This window comes from Brugia malayi (assembly GCF_000002995.4).
Source record: "Brugia malayi strain FR3 genome assembly, contig: Bm_v4_Chr2_contig_001, whole genome shotgun sequence".
Taxonomy (NCBI): Eukaryota; Metazoa; Nematoda; class Chromadorea; order Rhabditida; family Onchocercidae; genus Brugia; species Brugia malayi.
Window position 1 is genome coordinate 12,068,068 of NW_025062476.1, and position 20,088 is coordinate 12,088,155.

The 20,088-nt window shown below is 20.8% G+C and overlaps 2 protein-coding genes across 2 annotated transcripts; one reads left to right on the top strand and one right to left on the bottom strand.

Moving 5' to 3' along the window:
- Positions 1-527: 527 nt before the first annotated feature.
- Bma-shc-2 (Uncharacterized protein) lies at positions 528-16,142 on the bottom strand (the record flags this gene model as incomplete). The annotated part of the gene is made up of 9 exons (XM_043079324.1): positions 528-722; positions 929-1,100; positions 1,612-1,692; positions 2,311-2,384; positions 2,681-2,839; positions 5,286-5,711; positions 8,982-9,128; positions 15,507-15,650; positions 16,107-16,142. The coding sequence occupies 9 exons, from the start codon at positions 16,140-16,142 to the stop codon at positions 528-530; spliced, it is 1,434 nt and encodes a 477-aa protein (XP_042935258.1).
- Positions 16,143-16,188: 46 nt separating this feature from the next.
- Positions 16,189-16,962, top strand: Bm8321 (Uncharacterized protein; the record flags this gene model as incomplete). The annotated part of the gene is made up of 2 exons (XM_043079325.1): positions 16,189-16,241; positions 16,464-16,962. 2 exons carry the CDS (start codon positions 16,189-16,191, stop codon positions 16,960-16,962), a joined length of 552 nt encoding a protein of 183 aa, XP_042935259.1.
- Positions 16,963-20,088: the final 3,126 nt, after the last annotated feature.

Consider the following 20,088-nt stretch of genomic DNA (forward strand, 5'->3'; position numbering starts at 1 on the left):
TCCCTTTCCTATTAATATGTATAGGTGACGATTGATTCAGAAATACAGAAATGGGTGATCTTTGCTGTTAGCTGTACAGTTTCATATCTAATTTTTCTTCTTTATTCATTCCTTGTTTATTATCATTTTTTTTTTCTGTGCATTATTATAATATGTATAATATCCTTTCCTGAAATATGCAAGATATTACTCAGTGAGAATTATTTCACTTGTGATTTCTTGTGTTATTGCATTGATTCATTCTAAATTTTTGACATTTATCCAAAATAAAAACTCAATAATCTAATATTTTCTCTCTAAATATTATATTAAGCTTTCTACAACAAAAAAAAAAGATTTTTTTTTTTCTTTTAACAAATTATTTGAAACAAGCAAAACACAATTGTCATTTCTTTTTATATTCTGCAATGGTTGATGTTATGTGAATGTGTGAATGTGAAAAATTTTTGAAATTGATTTCTTTTTTATCAATTATACCGGATTATCTTGTCAATGAATCACAGCTATACTAATTTGAACAAAAATGATCATCGATTATGCTTGAACATCTCATTTGAGCATTCCACTTGCTCACAAGGTGGGTAATCATAATTATTATTCAATTCATTGCATTTCCACATATTACCCCAATGAGCAAATATTAAACGACATGGTAGTTGTTCAGGCATTACAGAATGATGCGTTACAAGCATAGGTATTGATTGGAAATATTTGTTTGAACCCTGTAAATTTGAAATTTAAAAAAGAAAAGTTTGAATAGTTTACTTTTTTTGAACATTTTTTCTAAAGCTATTTGAGTTTTTTTTTTTTTTTTTTTAACGGTTCAAGATTAATCATAAAAAAGACCGGTTTTTTTTTTTTTCTCTTTTTTTTTTATGATTCAGGATTAAATGATTTCTTGAAAATATAAAAGATAAAAAAAAAAGACCCTTAATTTAAATCCATTATCATTTCGAATGATAAGATAATGTGATACACCAGTTGGATTATGTCGAAATGGCACTCGAACACTTAATGCCAAACATTTTCGTTTTGATTCAGAAAATCGAACAACAAATGCACCTTCCGGTTGCTCTAATAAAGCATCTATAATTCGATTCCTATAATCAAATAAATTGTAATATTTTCCTGAAATTCAAAATTTTTGGATTCATTTCAAAAACATTCATCATAATAGCAGTGAGAGAATGACAGATGTTTTCAAGATATTATTGTGTCAATTATTGATTGTATTATGATTTAATCAAAGTAATAATTGGTTAATTAAAGTAATTATTATATATCGGCGAAAAAAGAAAATCATTGATTCATATGATTTATTGTCATTCTAAATTACTTTAATTAATAATTTGATTACATTTTCACTAATTCAGTTCATTTACTAAAAAACTTTCATTTATAATACATTTATTTATTTATTTATTTATTTATTATTTAATTATTGTTAATTATTATTGAATGTAAAATGTATAGGAATTTTTGATTACTTGTAAAAGTAAAGTAATTAATCTGCATGAATTGTAAAATTTCATTAATTGCTAATTAGATGAGATAATTAATTAATTAATTAATTATTGCATTGTTTGCATCATAATAACACGCTACACTAACCGATGTGCTGTTTTACAGAAATATGCGACCTGTTCCAATTGTTTCTCCAATATTTCATCAATTGGATAAATCCATTCTGTCCTGGAAAAAAATTTTTTTTTAAACATTTAAAAAAAATTAAAACAAATTAGAAATTTTCTTTCTTTTTTTTTTTTCTTTTCAAAATTATTGTTTTATTCGTCGAAATTATTAATTGTAATATTTTGGAAAATTTTAAAGTAAAAACTTGACAATATTTTGTTTGTTTATAAAAATTTCTTTAATAATTTGTTATTATAATAGTAAAATAGATATGACTGTTGAGGAGAAGATTTTTTTTTTAAAATTTCATTTAAAGCAAATTTTTAAAATTTCAAAATATGTTGATTGAAAAAAAAAAAAAAAAGCACGATGAAATTCTACCTTCTATATGTTTTCATAATTTGTTGACAATAAAAAAAAAAATTCTAATATTTTTTTCAGCGTCATTTCTCTTAACATTTTCCATATTTAAATTTTTCATTGTAAATTAATTAGTGGAAAATTTTTTTTTAGAAATATAATCCATTTTGTTAGTTATTTATTTCAATTATTTAATATACACTTTGATTAAACATTAAAATTTTGGAGTTAACAAAATTTGAAAATATATCTCAAAAATTTCTTATCCAATCGTTTATTTCTAGTTTTTCTTTTAAAAAAAACAAAAGTATTACTTACAAACGTTCATCATAACATAATGATAAAGTTGTTTGAGTGTGACGAATTGGACGAAATACCTCTTCTTGTGTATGCTAGAAAAAAAAAAAAATTAGAAAAAGAAATTGTAAAATTTTTTTTTTAACATAAAATTTTCAAAAATTTTTCTTGTTATCCTAATTTAAACTAATAAATTTTATTCTAAAAATGCAAAATACAAAAAAAAAAAAAAAAAAAAATAAAATGAAAAAATTTGCCAAAAAAAAAAAAGAAAAATAATTATTACAAAATAAATAATATCTAAATATACATATATCTATTTGTATGGCAATTTTTTTTTCATAATTAAAAAAAAAAAAAAGTTAAATAATTAATTTAAATTATAAATTACTGGTGTGGAAGTTTGTGGTGTAAAAATGTGTTGTTGTAAGTTAGCTGAACGACGATGATGTGATTTTGTGTTGGTGACAGCGGTAACAGATGTCGAAGATGATGGTTGACAAATTGATACAGGCCTTTCTAGCTTTCGTGGTGTATCGGTTGATGAGAACTTAAAATTCATTTAATTTAAATTATATCTTTTTTGTTTTTAAATTTTATTATTATTTTTTTAAATCATATATTAATCAATGTATTACTAAATTTCTCATCTAAAAAAAAAAAAAAAAAAAAAATATAAAACAGATAATTACAACTTGAAATAATAATTTTATTTGTGTTTCTTTTTTAATTTTTTGTAAAAATATAATTTGTAAAAGTTAAAAATTAATTGATATAAAAATATTTAGTCTTTTGTTTAAATTTTTCTTTTTTTTTAGTTGCAGTAATTATTTTTAGAATGAATAATTTCATAAATTAATCTGAAACTGCTAAATATTATACAATATATTAAGGAAAGTTAAACAAATAATATTAAATTTCGTTTAATAGTTTAAATTTTTAGATGTAAAAAGTTAATTTGTATAAGTTAAAATTTAATTGATATGAAATTATTTACACTTTTGCTTAATTTTTCTAATGATTAAATGGATAAAATAATAAATGTTATAAATTTGCAATTCATGTATTTATATTCGTTTTTTTTTTTTTTTTTTTTCAATAAATAAAATGAAATGATCTTAATGGATCAATTAATAAATCAAATTTTCAATAAAATTTGAAACTTTCAAATTAATTTTGACATTTCACTAATAAAAATCATGCGGTATTAATCATTCTATTATCAGGAAATTATTCTTTTTTTTGAAGTATTAAATGATCAATCATTATTGGTCATAAATAACGGTTAAATAAGTAATGCAAAATTTAAAATTCATTAATTCTATGATTATCAATCATAGCTATCACTTATCATAAATATGTCATAATTTTAAAATGTTTCAAATGATTTGTAAAATTTAAAACAAATATGAAAGACACTTTCTCTCACAATGATAGTTTTATGAATACACTATGAATATAGCAAGTAAATCTTAATTAGAAGTAATAAATAAATAATTTTCACAATAAATTAAATTAAATTTTGATGTAACTAAGTAAAAAATAAATAAAATTTCAAGATAATTATTTTAAATTTAAAAATTTTCCTTCCAATCAATTACTTATTATTTCCTTCTTTTTATACTGTAAAGTAAATTTATTCAAATTTAAAAAAAAAAAAAAATTGTTTTATATAATAATTTTCATAAATTGTAGGAAAATTTTTAAAGAAGTAGTAAAATAGATTTTAGGCAAAAGATAAAACTCATAGAGAAATTAAATTATGTTAAGAATAAATATTGACATTTATACAATTAGCGCCCATTTGTTAATTACAAATAGCGCATGAATTAAAGGAAATGAAATTGTTATTTATCTTCATTAAGATATAATAATAAATTATAGACAAGAAAAACAATGATGTATTAAGATATTTTTTGGGAAATTTAAAATATTTACAAAATTTGCTAACTTTTATAATTTTGGTTAAGGCAAAAAAAAAAGTGAAAAGTTTGTGGGAATTATCTCTGATAGATATAATTAGCAGAATAATTAGTAAATTATAATCGAATAACAATAATTGTTTAAATTAGATTCAAGTGATGATAATCAAATAATAATAATAAATTATGATCAAATAATAATAATGATAAATAATGATTAATCCATTAAATAATAAAGAACCGATTTCTTTTTGTTTTTTGCTTCAATTTCCATTATTTAAATTCTGATTTGCAAAATTTAGAATTAATAGTTAAAATTGCTTGTTTTGTTTATTACATAAACATAAAATTAAAGGAAAATCTTTTCATTTACATGGAACTAATTAAATTTTAAAATCTTATCATGCCAATTATCAAGATCAAATTAAAATCTTATCACTGCTTAAGAATAATAAGTATTTGAGTAAACCATTCTATTTCATTAATATTAATGCAATGTAAAGTAATGAATTCTTCTTAATACTTCGATTCTTATTTGATCAGTAATTATTCCATCGTTATTGAATTAGTAAATATTACTTATTATTTGATCATTAGTGATTCCAATTTATTAAATTTTAAATTTAAGTGAAACCACTATATTCTATTGTCGTAATTTTCCCTAAAATTTCGTATGTTTCATTTTTATTTCTCTCGATATATCCTCTTATCATCACTATCATTAGTAATAACTGGCAATATTTATTATTTATATCATTGTCATCAGTATATCTTATTTATTTATTTTGTTATATCACTATTATAAACAATCAAATTATCAATTGTCATTATTTGTATCACTATCACAATATTTATATCACTATCATAAGCAAATCATTTATCATTTGATATCGTTACTGTTGATTTAATTAAAAAAAAAATATATATATATATATCGCAAAAATGCGATTAACAAGTATTATTATTAACAAATAACAATATTATTATTATTATTATTATCAGTTATCATTTCCAGCTTATCAGTTCCGATTTCTCGAAAAAAGAATTTAATTAAAAAAAAAACAATTAAAATACCCGTTTGTTGTAAATTGAAGCAGATGAAAGTCGATGTAATGCTTGACTGAATACAGCACTAACTGGTCGTCGACGTTGCTTATTATTACTCTTTGTTGTTGTTGTTGTTGTTGTTGTTGTTGTTGTGGCATTTTCCTTATTGTTTGAGCTAATATCAGTTCGAGATTTACCGAAAAGACGATTGAGAAGAACGGATGATGTTATATGCAATTTACATTGTTCAATTGTAGATGGATGATTAGTAGCAGCAGATGATAATGTTGGAGTATTTGTTGATAAGCGATGTTGTTGATGTATTGTTGTAGCAGTTATTGGTGTAGCAAAATGTGATGAAGATAATTTTGCTGAATTTATAAGTGGTGATGATGGTTTAATAAGTGCTGATGCTTGAAAAGCATTCTCAAGAATAGATTCTATTTCTTCCACCTGAAAATTTTTACAATTTATTTAAAAAAAAAACGAAAAAAATTTTTAACTATATAAAAAAAGAAAAATAAATTTGCTATGAAAAATGCTATGATTATTCCATGCAAATATAAATAATAAAAAGATTTTTTAAATTAATTCATAAATTTTTGCTTCAAATTTAAAAAAAAAAAAATAAATAAACAAATTAGTTTGTAAAATTTTTGAAAGAAAACTTATTTTAATTATAATATTTACTTATATAATAATAATAATAGACTTTAATTTCTGTCATTTTTTTCTTCACTTTTTTTCTTTTGAATTATATAACAAAAAATATTGAAATATTATAAATTGATTTCATTTTACAACATTCAGTTAATTCTTTTTTAACATTCTTTAATATTTAATTATCATAAATTTAATTTAATAGCTGTGTAGTGAATTTTTAATATCGTTGAAATTCTTGAAAATATTTATATGAGAGTAGAAAATAAGAGTAAAAGGTACGTTTCATACTTTTTACTTTTATTTTTACTATATTCTTCAGAACTGTTCGGAAAATAATATTTACATTAAGCTATTTGTTTCAGCATGTTTATTGTTGTAAACCCTTTAGAAATTGTTTACACGAAATCACTTCCTTATTTAGTTGACCTCATTGTTTGTTTCGTTACTAATTGTAAATTATCCTTGAATCTATGAGGCTAACAACTTCCGTTTAACTGACCTCCTTTGAGACTTATCAACTAGTAATTAGATTTGATTGTAAATCAGGTCAATAGCTCTTTGTTAGATTAATTTCCCTTTCGGCAGGTCAACTTCTTGTTGTAAATCATATGTATTGCTTATGCTACACAAGGAGGTCATTCATGTTCAGTGGTATTGAGTTTTGTTCAAGAAAATGAGGAGAGTTCAACCAGGAGACAGAGTTTTGCCCAAGAATGAGGTGAGTTCAACCAGGAGACAGAGTTTTGCCCAAGAATTAGGAGAGTTCAACCAGGAGACAGAGTTTTGCCCAAGAATGAGGTGAGTTCAACCAGGAGACAGAGTTTTGCCCAAGAATGAGGAGAGTTCAACCAGGAGACAGAGTTTTATCAGTAGACAGTTATCACAAAGAGGGATTTCCATTATTTGTGCATCAATTTTTTTTAAATATATATAAGATTTTTTTTTATAAAGTTTTTTTTTTTGAATAATATTTATTGTATTATTGTTTCTGTTGATATTATATTTCTCTGTTATCCCATATATTAGCATTTACATCCAATAAATCTCCCCAAGAACATTAAGTAAATCTTTTCCAAAATAATAAAAGCATCTATAAACCGAATTTGATTAAAATTTAAATAATATTACATTTGATTTTGAGATTCAAAAAGAAAAAGTTAAATAAAAATGGTAAATTTTGGAGGTTAAAGAGGGGAAAGAAGATAGAATTTTAAGCATATGTAAACAAACAAAGCAAAATTAGGAAGAATTTTCTTTAGAAGTTTGACGCAAATAACAATCGAATACAAATGGATGATGTTTTATGTAAACAGTTGTTTAAAGATATATACCCTCTCTCCTCTCTCTCTCTCTCTCTCTCTCTCTCTCTCTCTCTCTCTCTCTCTCTCTCTATCTCCCTGTTCTATCCTTTGTTTTATCCTTTCTAATCGTTTTGCTTTCTCAGACTCATAAATTTGCAAGGTTAAAGTTCAATCATCTTCTTTGGCATATTTTTTTTTGATAATTTTTATTACACATTTATTTTTGCTATTGCTCAGAAATTATTTTATAAATTTGTAAGGTTAAAATTTAACCAGCAAAATAAAAAAAGAAATTATTTTTCCTTTTAATTCTTAAAATTTAAATTTTTATATCTGTTATTATTACAGACATAAATATCGAATTAAATTATTGATTTGAAAAAAAAAAAAGCACCGATTTATCTCGTTTAATAAACTTTTGTAATTTTTGAATGCGGAATATAATATGTAATATTTGATAAAGATATATTAAATATATCATGAAAAATATAAATATTGATTAAAACAAAAAATATAAATACTGATTAACATAAAAATATAATACTAATGACATAAAAATAAATACTGATTAACACAAATATAAATACTGATTAACATAAAAATATAAATACTAATTGACATAAAAATTATAAATACTGATTAACATAAATATAAATACTGATTAACATAAAAATATAAATACTAATTGACATAAAAATTATAAATACTGATTAACATAAAAAACATAAATTGCTGATTGACATAAAAAATATAAATATTGATTAACACCAAAATATAAATACTAAAAACATAAATACTGATTCATAAAAAAATACAAATACTGATTTATGATACTGATTAACTTATAACAGAACTGTAATACAATTTTAATTTATTCCAGCAATTTTTAATTCCAATATTGACCTGGCAATAGTGAAATACTAATTAATAAATAAATAAATTCCATATAATATTAGCAGTAAATCATAAATGACAGATGCTAACATTTTTAAGCATTGTTAGCTTAAATTGCTCATTTAATTTTTTTTTTTTTTTTTGCAAAATGAAAGATAGTAATAAACAAAATAATTTTAAATGGTTTCAATCTGTTATAGTATTTATTGCTCATATACAAATAGATTAATTAATTATTTCCAATTCAATAATTTCATCAATTTATCAAATAATGAATGTATGATTTATGTTTAGCAATTTCCTTCATAATTCTATTAAGCAATAAATTAACGAAGCTTAAAATTTTCAAAATACTTTTTTTCCAAAAATAATTTATTACACTCATTAAACGGAAGGAATAATTAATTAATACAATGATAAAATATATGATATTTTTTACTTTTTTTTCTTTCAATAATTACATTAAAAAAAAAAAAAAAAAAAATTATGCTAAAAAATTTTAATTTACATAATATATATAATAGATAAAAAAAAGTGCTTAAGAAAAGTTAATTTAATAAAAATTTATTTTTTATTCATATACTACCAGTTAATATAACTTAAATAATAAAAGTACCATTTAATATAACTCAAATATTTTGAATACCAATTTCTTTATTAATCTATTAATGTCCAATTTAATTTCATTTACTTCATGTAAAATTTGCTTTTTTTTCTCACTTCAATTATATAAATTAAATTTTTTCTTTTTCACATATAAATTATACAAATTAAAAACTTGTGGATGAATTGAAAATTTTAAAATTTTATGAAAATGGAGAAAAAAAAAAAGAAGAACGGTAAAGAACCGAAAGATTATTACTACCTGATGTGATGATTTAGTCCTAAACAGGTGACACAATCTTCTGTACACTTGACCCGATGGTTCTCGAGCAATATATGCCACCTCATGTCGTTCTGTTCGACCAATTACACAATTTACTCGTCGAATTGATTGACAAAATAATATTCGCTAAAAAATAAAAACATTTCAAATTTATTTATTAATAATAATTTACCTTTATCATTTTTATTTATTGCTTTTTTGATTAAATAATTAATTAACTAATTTCTTTCTTCATTTATTTAATTTATTCATTAACAATTTCAAAATCTAAAAACATTTTATCGAAACTATTACCTCTCTCTTTCTCTCTCTCTCTCTCTCTTAATTAGATTTATTTCTTATTTATTTTGTTGTTTGTTTAAAATATTTGTACATATTTGATAAGTAATTTGATTCTTTATTTATTCATATACTTCAAACAAATAATTTGTTTTTCATTTCAAATATTTTGTTAATTTATTTGTTTAATATTAATATTTCATTAAATTTCTTTCTTTCTTTCCTTCCTTCTCTTATTTTCCATTCTTTTATTGTTTATTGCTTAATTGTTTATTCTTTTATTGTTTATTGCTTAAGCATTTATTGCACTACAAAAAGTAAATAAATCATTTGTAAAATGTTGCAAGTATCTATTTGTCCTTTGCAATTGTCCTTCGTTTCTTTTTTTTACGATCGTCGGACCAAAAATACCAAAGAAACTACGAACGAATAATTTTTGAAATTTTACAATCAAAAATTCTTTTCTAATTTTTCATTCAATTATTTTAATTTTTTCCCTTTCTTTTCTTCATCTAAACAACCTTTTTTTCCTCCTATCCAATTATAAAATTAGAAATAAAAATTAATTTCATTTAATAAAAATAACAATTTCAAATTTTTAAATATTACTAAAAATGCTGAATGTATATTAATGTGAATAACAAATATTATCAATGTGAAATAATAAATAAACAAAAAAAAACACAAAAAATAAAAGTTTTTACTTTTAATTTTATTAAAATTAAAAAATTTTCATAAATATATTTTATTTATTAAAATATCAATAAAAATTATGCATTTTTTGAGTAAAAATAAAATTTTTAAATAACAAAAAAAAAAAAAATGAATTAATATTGATTTAATAGTTTAAAATTATTTATAATGATTTATATATATATATTATTTATGTTTATGAAATTAAATTGGATTATCAAAAATTTTTGCTTAACTATCGGTGACAGTTAGCTAATGTTAGATAAATAAAACTTTATGAAAAAGTTAAGTGAATTCTATCTAATTCAAATCAATAACAGTGCTATCAGTGGATCAATTTAATGAAATAATAAATTATTTGATACAATGTGATCAATCGATTGATCTCAATTTTGATTGATCCTGAATTACTGATCTCTTTACTTACAGTTTTACTAAATAAGATATAATCTTTCTAAAAATTTTTAATTTTATACTGTTCACTTTTATTTTTAAGAGATGATAGTATAATTTAAATTTAAGTTGTAATTTAAATTTGCAATATGTATGTAAAACCAAATTTTTATGATAGCAAAATAACTTTATAATATTTAAAGTTATGCAACTTGTGAAAATAGAAGTAATGTAATTTTTAAATTTTGAGTATTATATGTAAAAATTAAATTTTAACTTGGATGGATGCATAAATTAGATTTTGTAATTATTAATATGTATATTTAAAAATTGAATACAACAATTAATTTTAAAAAAAAGATCCAAAAAAAAATATTTAAACTTCGATTCTTTATTTTTTTTTTTTTTTTTGTTTCCAAAATTAGAAAGGTTATCACTTTTTTTTTTGAGTTTAAAACAGATAAAAATGAAAAATTAAATTCCATTTCAATTTATAATAGTATAAAAATTCTAGTTTATTGCATGAAAAAGTTTATAATTTTAGAAATATTTTTCTAAAATGTTTGATATAACAATTTTAAATTGAAACTAATAAATTCCAATCTTAAAAATTCATTCATTTAAAAAATAATTTATGCTTATGGCTAAGAATGAAAAAAAATATATATAAAAAAAAAAGATTGGAGGTATTCATATTTAAATTATTTGGATTAAAAACTATCAGTCATACCTATTTCAAAAAAAAAAAAAAAAATAGAAATATGCAAATTTAAATATTTGTAGTAATAATAAGCAAAATGAAAATGCGTATGTAAAATTATTATTAATTTGTATACAATTATTATTTTGATTTATAATTATTAATTTATATAATCATTAATTTGATTTAAAAATAGAAAATAAATGAATAAATAAAATTCAATTCTTCTTAAATCATATCGATCATTTAATTTTGAATTTTTGAAATTAAAATAGTTGAGGGTATGAAAACAAACGATAATTTAAATTTCCTCAAAATTAAACCAGAATTAAACCAAAAATATGACCTAGAAATTATCAAATCATTATTGAAATATGTTAAAAATAATCGAATTGAAATGAAATTTTGCTCAAAATATTTAATTCTAATTTTATAAAAAATTTTTCATACACAAATATTAAATAATATTTTCGAAAATGAAAATTCATTTAATGTGTAAATGAGAAAGAAAGAAAGAAAGAAAAAAAAAAAAAAAAGAATTCGTCATGATAAATTACAATAAAGTTAAATTCCACTTTAAATTTATTACGCTAAATAATATGAAATGGCAGAAAAAAAAAAAAAAAAAAAAGGTACCATTAATTGTCACATTTCTGTCCTTCAAAAATTTGAAAAGGAAAATTTGTCAATTGATGGTGACAATTTCATTTCATTATCAATAATGCAATTAACATATTAATGTTATATAAATTGCTATTAATGAAAATTTTAGTTTGATTTATGAAAAAAAAAAAAAAAAAAAAAGAGTAACATCAAAAGAACCGCTTTGAAACATTATTTATTCACAAATACATATTTACTTTCTTTCTATCTCTCTCTCTCTCTCTCTCTCTCTCTCTCTCTCTCTCTCCCTTTTCCTTTGTATAGTTTAAATGTATGAGAAAATACAAATTGAACAGTTGCTGCTAATAAAATTAGTAAAATATTTTGATTGCTAATATCACAATTTTTTTTTTTTTTTTGTTTTTTTTTTCTTGGATTTAAAATTTTTTACAATTATTTTGTTAATTTTTTATTTGTTCATTAATGTAATTTGAAGTAATATAAAATTACACCAAAAAAGCAAATAATTTAAGTTTAATTAAGTTTTAATTAACAGATTAATTTAATTGACTAAAAAATATTGCTTTTTGAATTTTTATGACAATTTAAAAATACTTAAATTTTAAAAATAATTTAAAAATAGCTTGTGGAGAAGTAAATTTCAGAAATAATAGATAAATTTTAGGTCACTGATGATAAATCTTAAATTAAAATTTTTTATCGTTTTGAAAATACAAAAATATAATGTTATTTAATACTTAAATATTATCAAAATTAAAAAATTCATTACCTTTTTCTCATATTTGCAACAAATATTTAAAATTTATCAAATTTTATGATTTAGTTTAAAAGTTTTCAAAATGAAAAATTTTAAATTTTTAATTCTATTGCATATTACTATTATCATCAAACATCAAAAATATTCTTAACAATAAAAAATTTTTTTTTTAATTTAAGTTTAATATTATATTACTTACTAAAATGTATTTTTGAAATTAAAATTTATTTTTTTGTTAAAATTCGCAATGATTCAATAAAAATATATGTTTTTTTTTTTTTAATTATTGCAAAATATTTGACAACAAAATTTAATTTAATTCATTTCAATATATTAATTAAAAAAAAAATATAATACAAATAATTTTAATTACTAGAATAACAATAAGTGTTTATATTTTCAATAAGTATTAAATTTCAAATACAACAATTAAGTATTCATGTTTTATAAATTTGATAAATTGGAAAAATATGAAATTATCTTAGAATGCTTATTATTAGCTTATATAAAGTATTTATTATAATATATAGTAGAAATATTATAAATATCGATCATTGATTACTTATTATTTATTTATTATTTTCATTTCCGATATTGAGTAAAAATTTTTCCGATATTTGTTGCTCGTAACAAATAATCTAAATGATATTTGCAAAAATTTCATTCTTTTAATTCTTAATTTTTAATTTAAAACAAAATAACTTTGCTGTTTTTTTTTTTTTTTCAGGATTAAATAATAATATTTTCATTTACAATTAATTATATCGCATATTTATCAATTAATTAATAATTCATTTTTTTTTTTTTTAATTTGACGAGGAGAAAATTAAAATTCAAAAAAAAAAAAAAAAAAAAAGAAAGAAATATTCTCATTTGTGTACAACGAAATTGAGAGAAAAAAAAAAAATGAATAATGATGACAAAGGGAATTATATAAATTTCCTTTCTCTTTCTAAATTTTTTTTTTTTTTTTTTTTGAAAAGAAATGAAAGAAAGGAAAATGTCAAAATTAAAAATCAAAATTAAATTTATTTTTTGCGCAAAAATAATTCCTTCCCGCCTTTTCTTTTCTTTTTTTTTTTATTTAATTCAACCAAATCATACACTATTTGAAATTGTAGGAAGAAAAAAAAAAAAAAAAAAAAGAGGAAAAAATTCTTTTTCAATAATAATAGGAAATGAATAAAATTAGAAATTAATACTTAAGTATCATTAAATTTTTTTCTTTTATTTTTTTGTAAAATTGAAATTGAAGAAAAAAAAAAGAAAATTAAAGTTTATTATTATAAAATTCTTAAAAAGAATGTAAATTTATGAAGAAATTAATTATTCCAAATGACATTATTATAAAAATAATATATTCTCATTTATGTAAATAATTTTAAATAATTTTTTAAATAAAATAACAAAAGTTACTTTTTCTTTATTTTTTTTTTTTAACTTTAATTACTTTGAACTTTTAAGTTTATCTTGAATTTAAGTCATAGGAATACTTTCTGATAAAGTATGATCATAGTTTAATTTACTGTACTACGATAATTTAAAGTATATTAAGTAAAAGTTAACAGTGTAATGTAATTTTGATTCAATGAAAACAAAAATGCTTCTTCAGTCAAAAACTTTTCTAATGAATGATATGACAGGGTGACATAAAGTTCATCATTACGATGATAATATAAAAATGACCAAATGATCAAGTGACCAAATGACCATTACCCACACTGTTCCTCTTCTTTTTCGGCTTTATCAAAAAGACTTTGATTCAATCAACGATACATTTTCGCCAAATGGCGCAATCAGTCCTAAATCATTGCTGTATATTATATAATACAAAGGTTCTTCCGCCATTTTTTATACACTTTTTTTGCCTCCAAAATATTATAAAATTTTTGTGCTACCATTTGCGCATTTAATGTAATGAATAAATTGTTAAAACTATCATAATACTTTGCAACTATTTCTTGAAATATTTTACCGGAGAGAGCAAAAAAAAAAAAGGAATCCGGAAAAAAATTTGAATATTGATTAAGTCAATAGTCATTCAGTAATGAAAATGAAAATATCATCATATTGTTTTTAAAAAAAAAAAAAAAAATTAAAGAAATTTAAAGTTATCTTACTTTTAATATAAGAAGATTAAATTAATTAGTTAAATTAAGATTAAATGTTAGCATTATGATAAAGATTGATTAAGGTAACATTGAATTTGATATGAAATGAGGAGAAAAAAAAAACAAAAAAGTGACTAATTAGTTTTAAATAAAAATTTTAAATTAATAAATTTATTTTTGTAAATTATGAAAATTCGATGTCTGACGATGATTTGTTTGCAAAATTTGCAAAATTCAAAATTAATTGTTGGAAATTTTGCAGTAACTTCGAGAGAAATCAATAAAAATTGTTTGATTATTAAAGGAGTAACTAAAACCATAAATGAATTCTATTATATTTTGAAAGTTTAAGGAGAAATTTTAACAAATTACTGCAAGTTTAAACTCTTTGAAATTACATTTATCAATTGGAAGTTTTTTATTAAAATCTTTTTGTATTAAAAGATCAATATGTACTGTTTTTTTTTTTTTTTAATTAATCAATTAATTAATTAAATTATCTATTTTGAAGAGAGAAATAGAAATTTTTTCTTTTTTTTTGTAGCAAATAATGATGACATTATGAAAGTGATTTCAACTTTCAATTTCGATTTAAACTAATTCTTAAATTTACAAAATACATTTTAATATACATTTTGACCTTAACACAACAATGAAAGCAATGTTTTTTTTTTTTTTTTTTTTTTTTTTTTTTAAGTCTCTAAAGACAGTGAGTAAAATTTAAAAATACAAATTTAATTGAATATTTACCCTAATGACAATTTGAAATGATCAGTGAAAGATGAAAGCGATAAATGAATGATTTCAGTTTAGAAAAGTGATAGATTAAAGTTTTAATGAAATGGAAATAAATTAATTATCAATTATTCTTTTCCATTTTCTTCTTTCACTAATTTTACATTTTTTTTTTTTTAAATTAAAGATTTAATAAATTAATAATGGAATACCTCATCATCAACAGCACAAACTTTTACACCATAAACGGAAATTGATAACTGAACAGCAATAGGAGGTTTCCGAGGAATGAATCGATCTAATCGTTGTGATACGGATTCCGGATCAATTCCCGGTACAGGGAATGATCCAAGCCACTAAAATAACAATACCATCTCAAATTATTGTTTAGGCGAAAATATTATCTGATTTATTTTTTATTATAAACAATTTTTGATATGTTTTAAGCAATAATAGAAATAACATAGAAATTCTTTTTTTTAATGTCATAAATTTAATTTAATTATAAAGAATGGAAGTAATTTTTTTTTTCTTTCATCCTTTATTTACTTTTGTTTTTTTTTTTAAATTTTCTTTTATCTTTCATTTGCATTGAAATTGCAATAATATAATAGCATTTGTTTTAATTTTTCACATTTGAATTTTTCATTGAGGAAATGAAATTTTGAAAAGAATTTTGTCAGATTAAGAAAATATCGCAAATGGTATGTCAACAAAGAGCTTAAAATGTCATCTGTAGGTGATAATGTTTGAAGTTTTGTTAATTATGCTGTTAAATATGTACACATTTATGAAAAATGAATGAATGAAACCTCGACATTCCATGAGAGTGAGAAACCGGGTCGCATCTATGTGTCACCAAATTGGCAGAGAGGAGACGACAGACGATCACCGATGATGCCGAAAAGATCAGATTGTTGTAGTCCGAAGGAGAAAATGGACAACAGGTGGGCGACAACAATCTCTGCAACAAATAAAATACACAGTTGCGGAAGATAGTTAAAGCAGCCACAATAGTAGTTGTAGTAGCAGCTGTTGCAGTTGTACTAGCAGTTATTGTAGTAGCAGCTGTTGTGGTAGCAGTAGCAGTTGTAACGAAAGATGAATGAGTGAATGATTAAAAGTGATCTGATCAGCGTAACATTTCATTTCTTTTAACTGACTATTAGGACGAGAATTGTTTTTGTCCCACCTACTACTACTACTACTACTACTACTACTACTACTACTACTACTACTACTACTACTACTACTACTACTACTACTACTACTACTACTACTACTACTACTACTACTACTACTACTACTACTACTACTACTACTACTACTACTACTACTACTACTACTACTACTACTACTACTACTACTACTACTACTACTACTACTACTACTACTACTACTACTACTACTACTACTACTACTACTACTACTACTACTACTACTACTACTACTACTACTACTACTACTACTACTACTACTACTACTACTACTACTATACTACTACTACTACTACTACTACTACTACTACTACTACTACTACTACTACTACTCTACTACTACTATACTACTACTACTACTACTACTACTACTACTACTACTACTACTACTACTACTACTACTACTACTACTACTACTACTACTACTATTACTACTACTACTAAGTTGTAATTTGACATTAATTATCATCTTATCAGCTTGGTCGAAACACTTTATTGATAAAATTGTGATGCGTTTTTTGAGCTAGTAATAAGGAAGCAAATTTTATTCATTTAAATAAATGAAATTGCAATGTCCGATAATAATGAATTATTATTATTATTGTCTTATTATTATTACTATTATTATCATTATTATTATTATTATTATTATTATTGCTTTTATTATTTTTATTGCTATTTAAATGTCCTGCAATTACTTACTATACGATATAAATTTCTTTTTAACTGAAATTTCACAAATATCATCTTTCATTCTTTTTGTTACAAATTAAAGTAATGAATAAAAAAATGGAATTATAATTGCTACATAAATGTGCTAAATTGATATTATTTGTAATAATTCATTCTTTTCAGCTTTTGCTTTATCATTCTTTAATCATTAAAATCTAAAATGATAAATTGAATATTTCACAGTTTTTTTTTTTTTTTTTTTTATGATTTAACAATTGTATTATAAATGAAAATCATACGAAAAAAAAAAAAAAAAGGAAAAAAGGAAAAAACGTTGTCATTACAATAATGTTAACACATATTTTTCTCTCTTTGTAAGAAGAAAATATCATCGGAGAGATTTCTTTTTTTTTATTTATTTATTTTTTTGAGCGATTTACACCTTTTACAGTTTGTGTTAAACATCGTATCACAACAATCAAAAATGGTAATGATATGAGTGAGTCATAAAAGTATGCAAGGATAGAGGACAGAAGGGCAAAGGACAAAGGACAAAGGACAAAGGACAAAGGACAAAGAAAAGATAGCAAAATTGGAATTTAAAATTTTTAATAAGCAATTAATAATGAAAATATTTTTGGGTGGAAAAAGAAAAAGCGACAAATTGTGACAAAATATTTTAAAATTTAAATTTAATCATTTTTCATTTCCTAATAGAAATTTATCATAGTATTTTTGTAAAATTATTGAAAATATTTTGCTTAACAAAAGTGTTTTCTTTTTTTTTCAAAAATCTAAAAAAATAAAAAATTGAAATTGCTTCAAATTTAATCTAAAACAATTTTTTTTTTCTTGATTTTTTATTGGATTAAAGTTGGATTGAAATATATGGAATTTTTATTTCAATGTAAATTTTAAATTTTCAAATTAAAATTTTAGCTAAAAATGATGAAAAATATTAATTACAATTGTTTCTATTATTTATAAATAAACTTACATACAAATTTATATCTCATAATGGTATATTTTAAAACACTGAGATAATTTCTTAAAAAGATAAATACTCATTGTAGAAATATTTTATTATTATTATTATTATTTTATTATAACTAGGAAATTGAAAATTTTAATTCCGAAATATTTTTCCAATTTTGCAATTAAATTTAATGATTATTTGATAAATAAAATATAAAATTAAATTGAAAAATTAGCTAAAAGAATAATTGAAAGAAACTGTTCCATCGTTGATATTTAATAACGAATTTAATATAATTTCGTCGATGATTAAACAATTGCGACAATTGGACTGTCAATTTATCCTTTCCATTCGTTTAAAATTAAACTATAATTTATAAATTTGACGACCCATTTTATCAAATCATTCATTCAGTGCTACCAATCATTTTATCATTATCAAATTAATAATAATAAAAACAGTAATAATAATAATAATAATAATAATAATAATAATAATAATAATTTCATTTATTGGAAGAATTTCATGCTTACTTCTCGTTTTTATTCTTAAAAATTCATATAAATAATATATTTAATTAAATAGCACAAAAGGTACAAAAATTACAAAATGATAACGAAATTAATGAAAATTGTGGAAAAAAATTTAAAAAAAAAAAAAAGAGACAATTAATTAAAATTTATTAAAACTTTTTGCCATTTACCAAAGATAGTATTTGAGTAAACAAAAAAAAATTTACAATATGTGAATTATTTTCTAATGTTTTGAAACATTGCCTAAAATGAGAAAAATATGAAAAATTAATTATCAAATGAATGATAGGCTTTTAATGCTTGGCTCATTCGTATCATAAACAATCATTAATTATCATAAATATCATAAATAATAAATTTTAAATTTATCATAAATAAAATCAGCTTTGAAAATATAATTATGCTATTAAAATAATATGAAAATTTTAGATTCAAACATTTGTTGCTTGACTTTTCCTTGTTTTTCTTTTTTTTTTTTTTTTTTTTGGAATATTTTCTATTATCATCGAAAATTCTGAATTTTAGATTATAAAATGAAAGTTTTCATTTTTTATTTCTCCAATTAAATATAACTATAAAGTATTTTCTTTTAAATTTATTTACGATATTAAAATTTAAGATTTTTTTAATTCAAACTGAAAATTTTTCTTTTTTGTTCTTTGCATCAACTATATATATATATATATATATATATTTTAACTTTTTAAATTAATTCTATTGATTATTAATTTTTAATTCTATTAAATAGTAACATAAATGTAAGATTTAATTTTTAGTTACATATAAAATTTCAGAAATTTAACATTAAATTAAATTATATTTTGTTTTATTGCTAATCGTTTTTTCTAAAATAATTTTAAATAAATAAATATATATAACAATATGATGAGTTCATCTAAACAAATCCTTCAAATTATTCCACTCAATAAATTATATTTTCCAAAAAATAAATTCTACTTTTTTTTTTTTTATAAAAGAAAGTATGAAATTGAAATTGATACTGTTCTCTGCTCACATACCGCAGCATATTGAATTTAATTTAAAGAATTAAATTTAATTTAACTTCAAAAATTTTCAACTTATTGTAATTTTATCTCAGTACAGTCATAAATTTACAAAAAAAAAAATTTTTTTTTTTTTTTTGTTTACAATAACAAATTTTATAAGTTAAAATTAAAAATTAATAAACTAATTACTCTTAACAACTTAAACAAAATCATCAAATTTAGAAATGAATAAATTTATAATAATATCAAAATTAAATATACAAAATTTAGTATTTAAAAAACATTAAAATATACATAATTCATTACATAAAAATTCAATATATGCTATCCACGTTACTATGCATAATTTATTTTCACAGGTAGTAATTAATTAGTAAAAAAAAAAAATT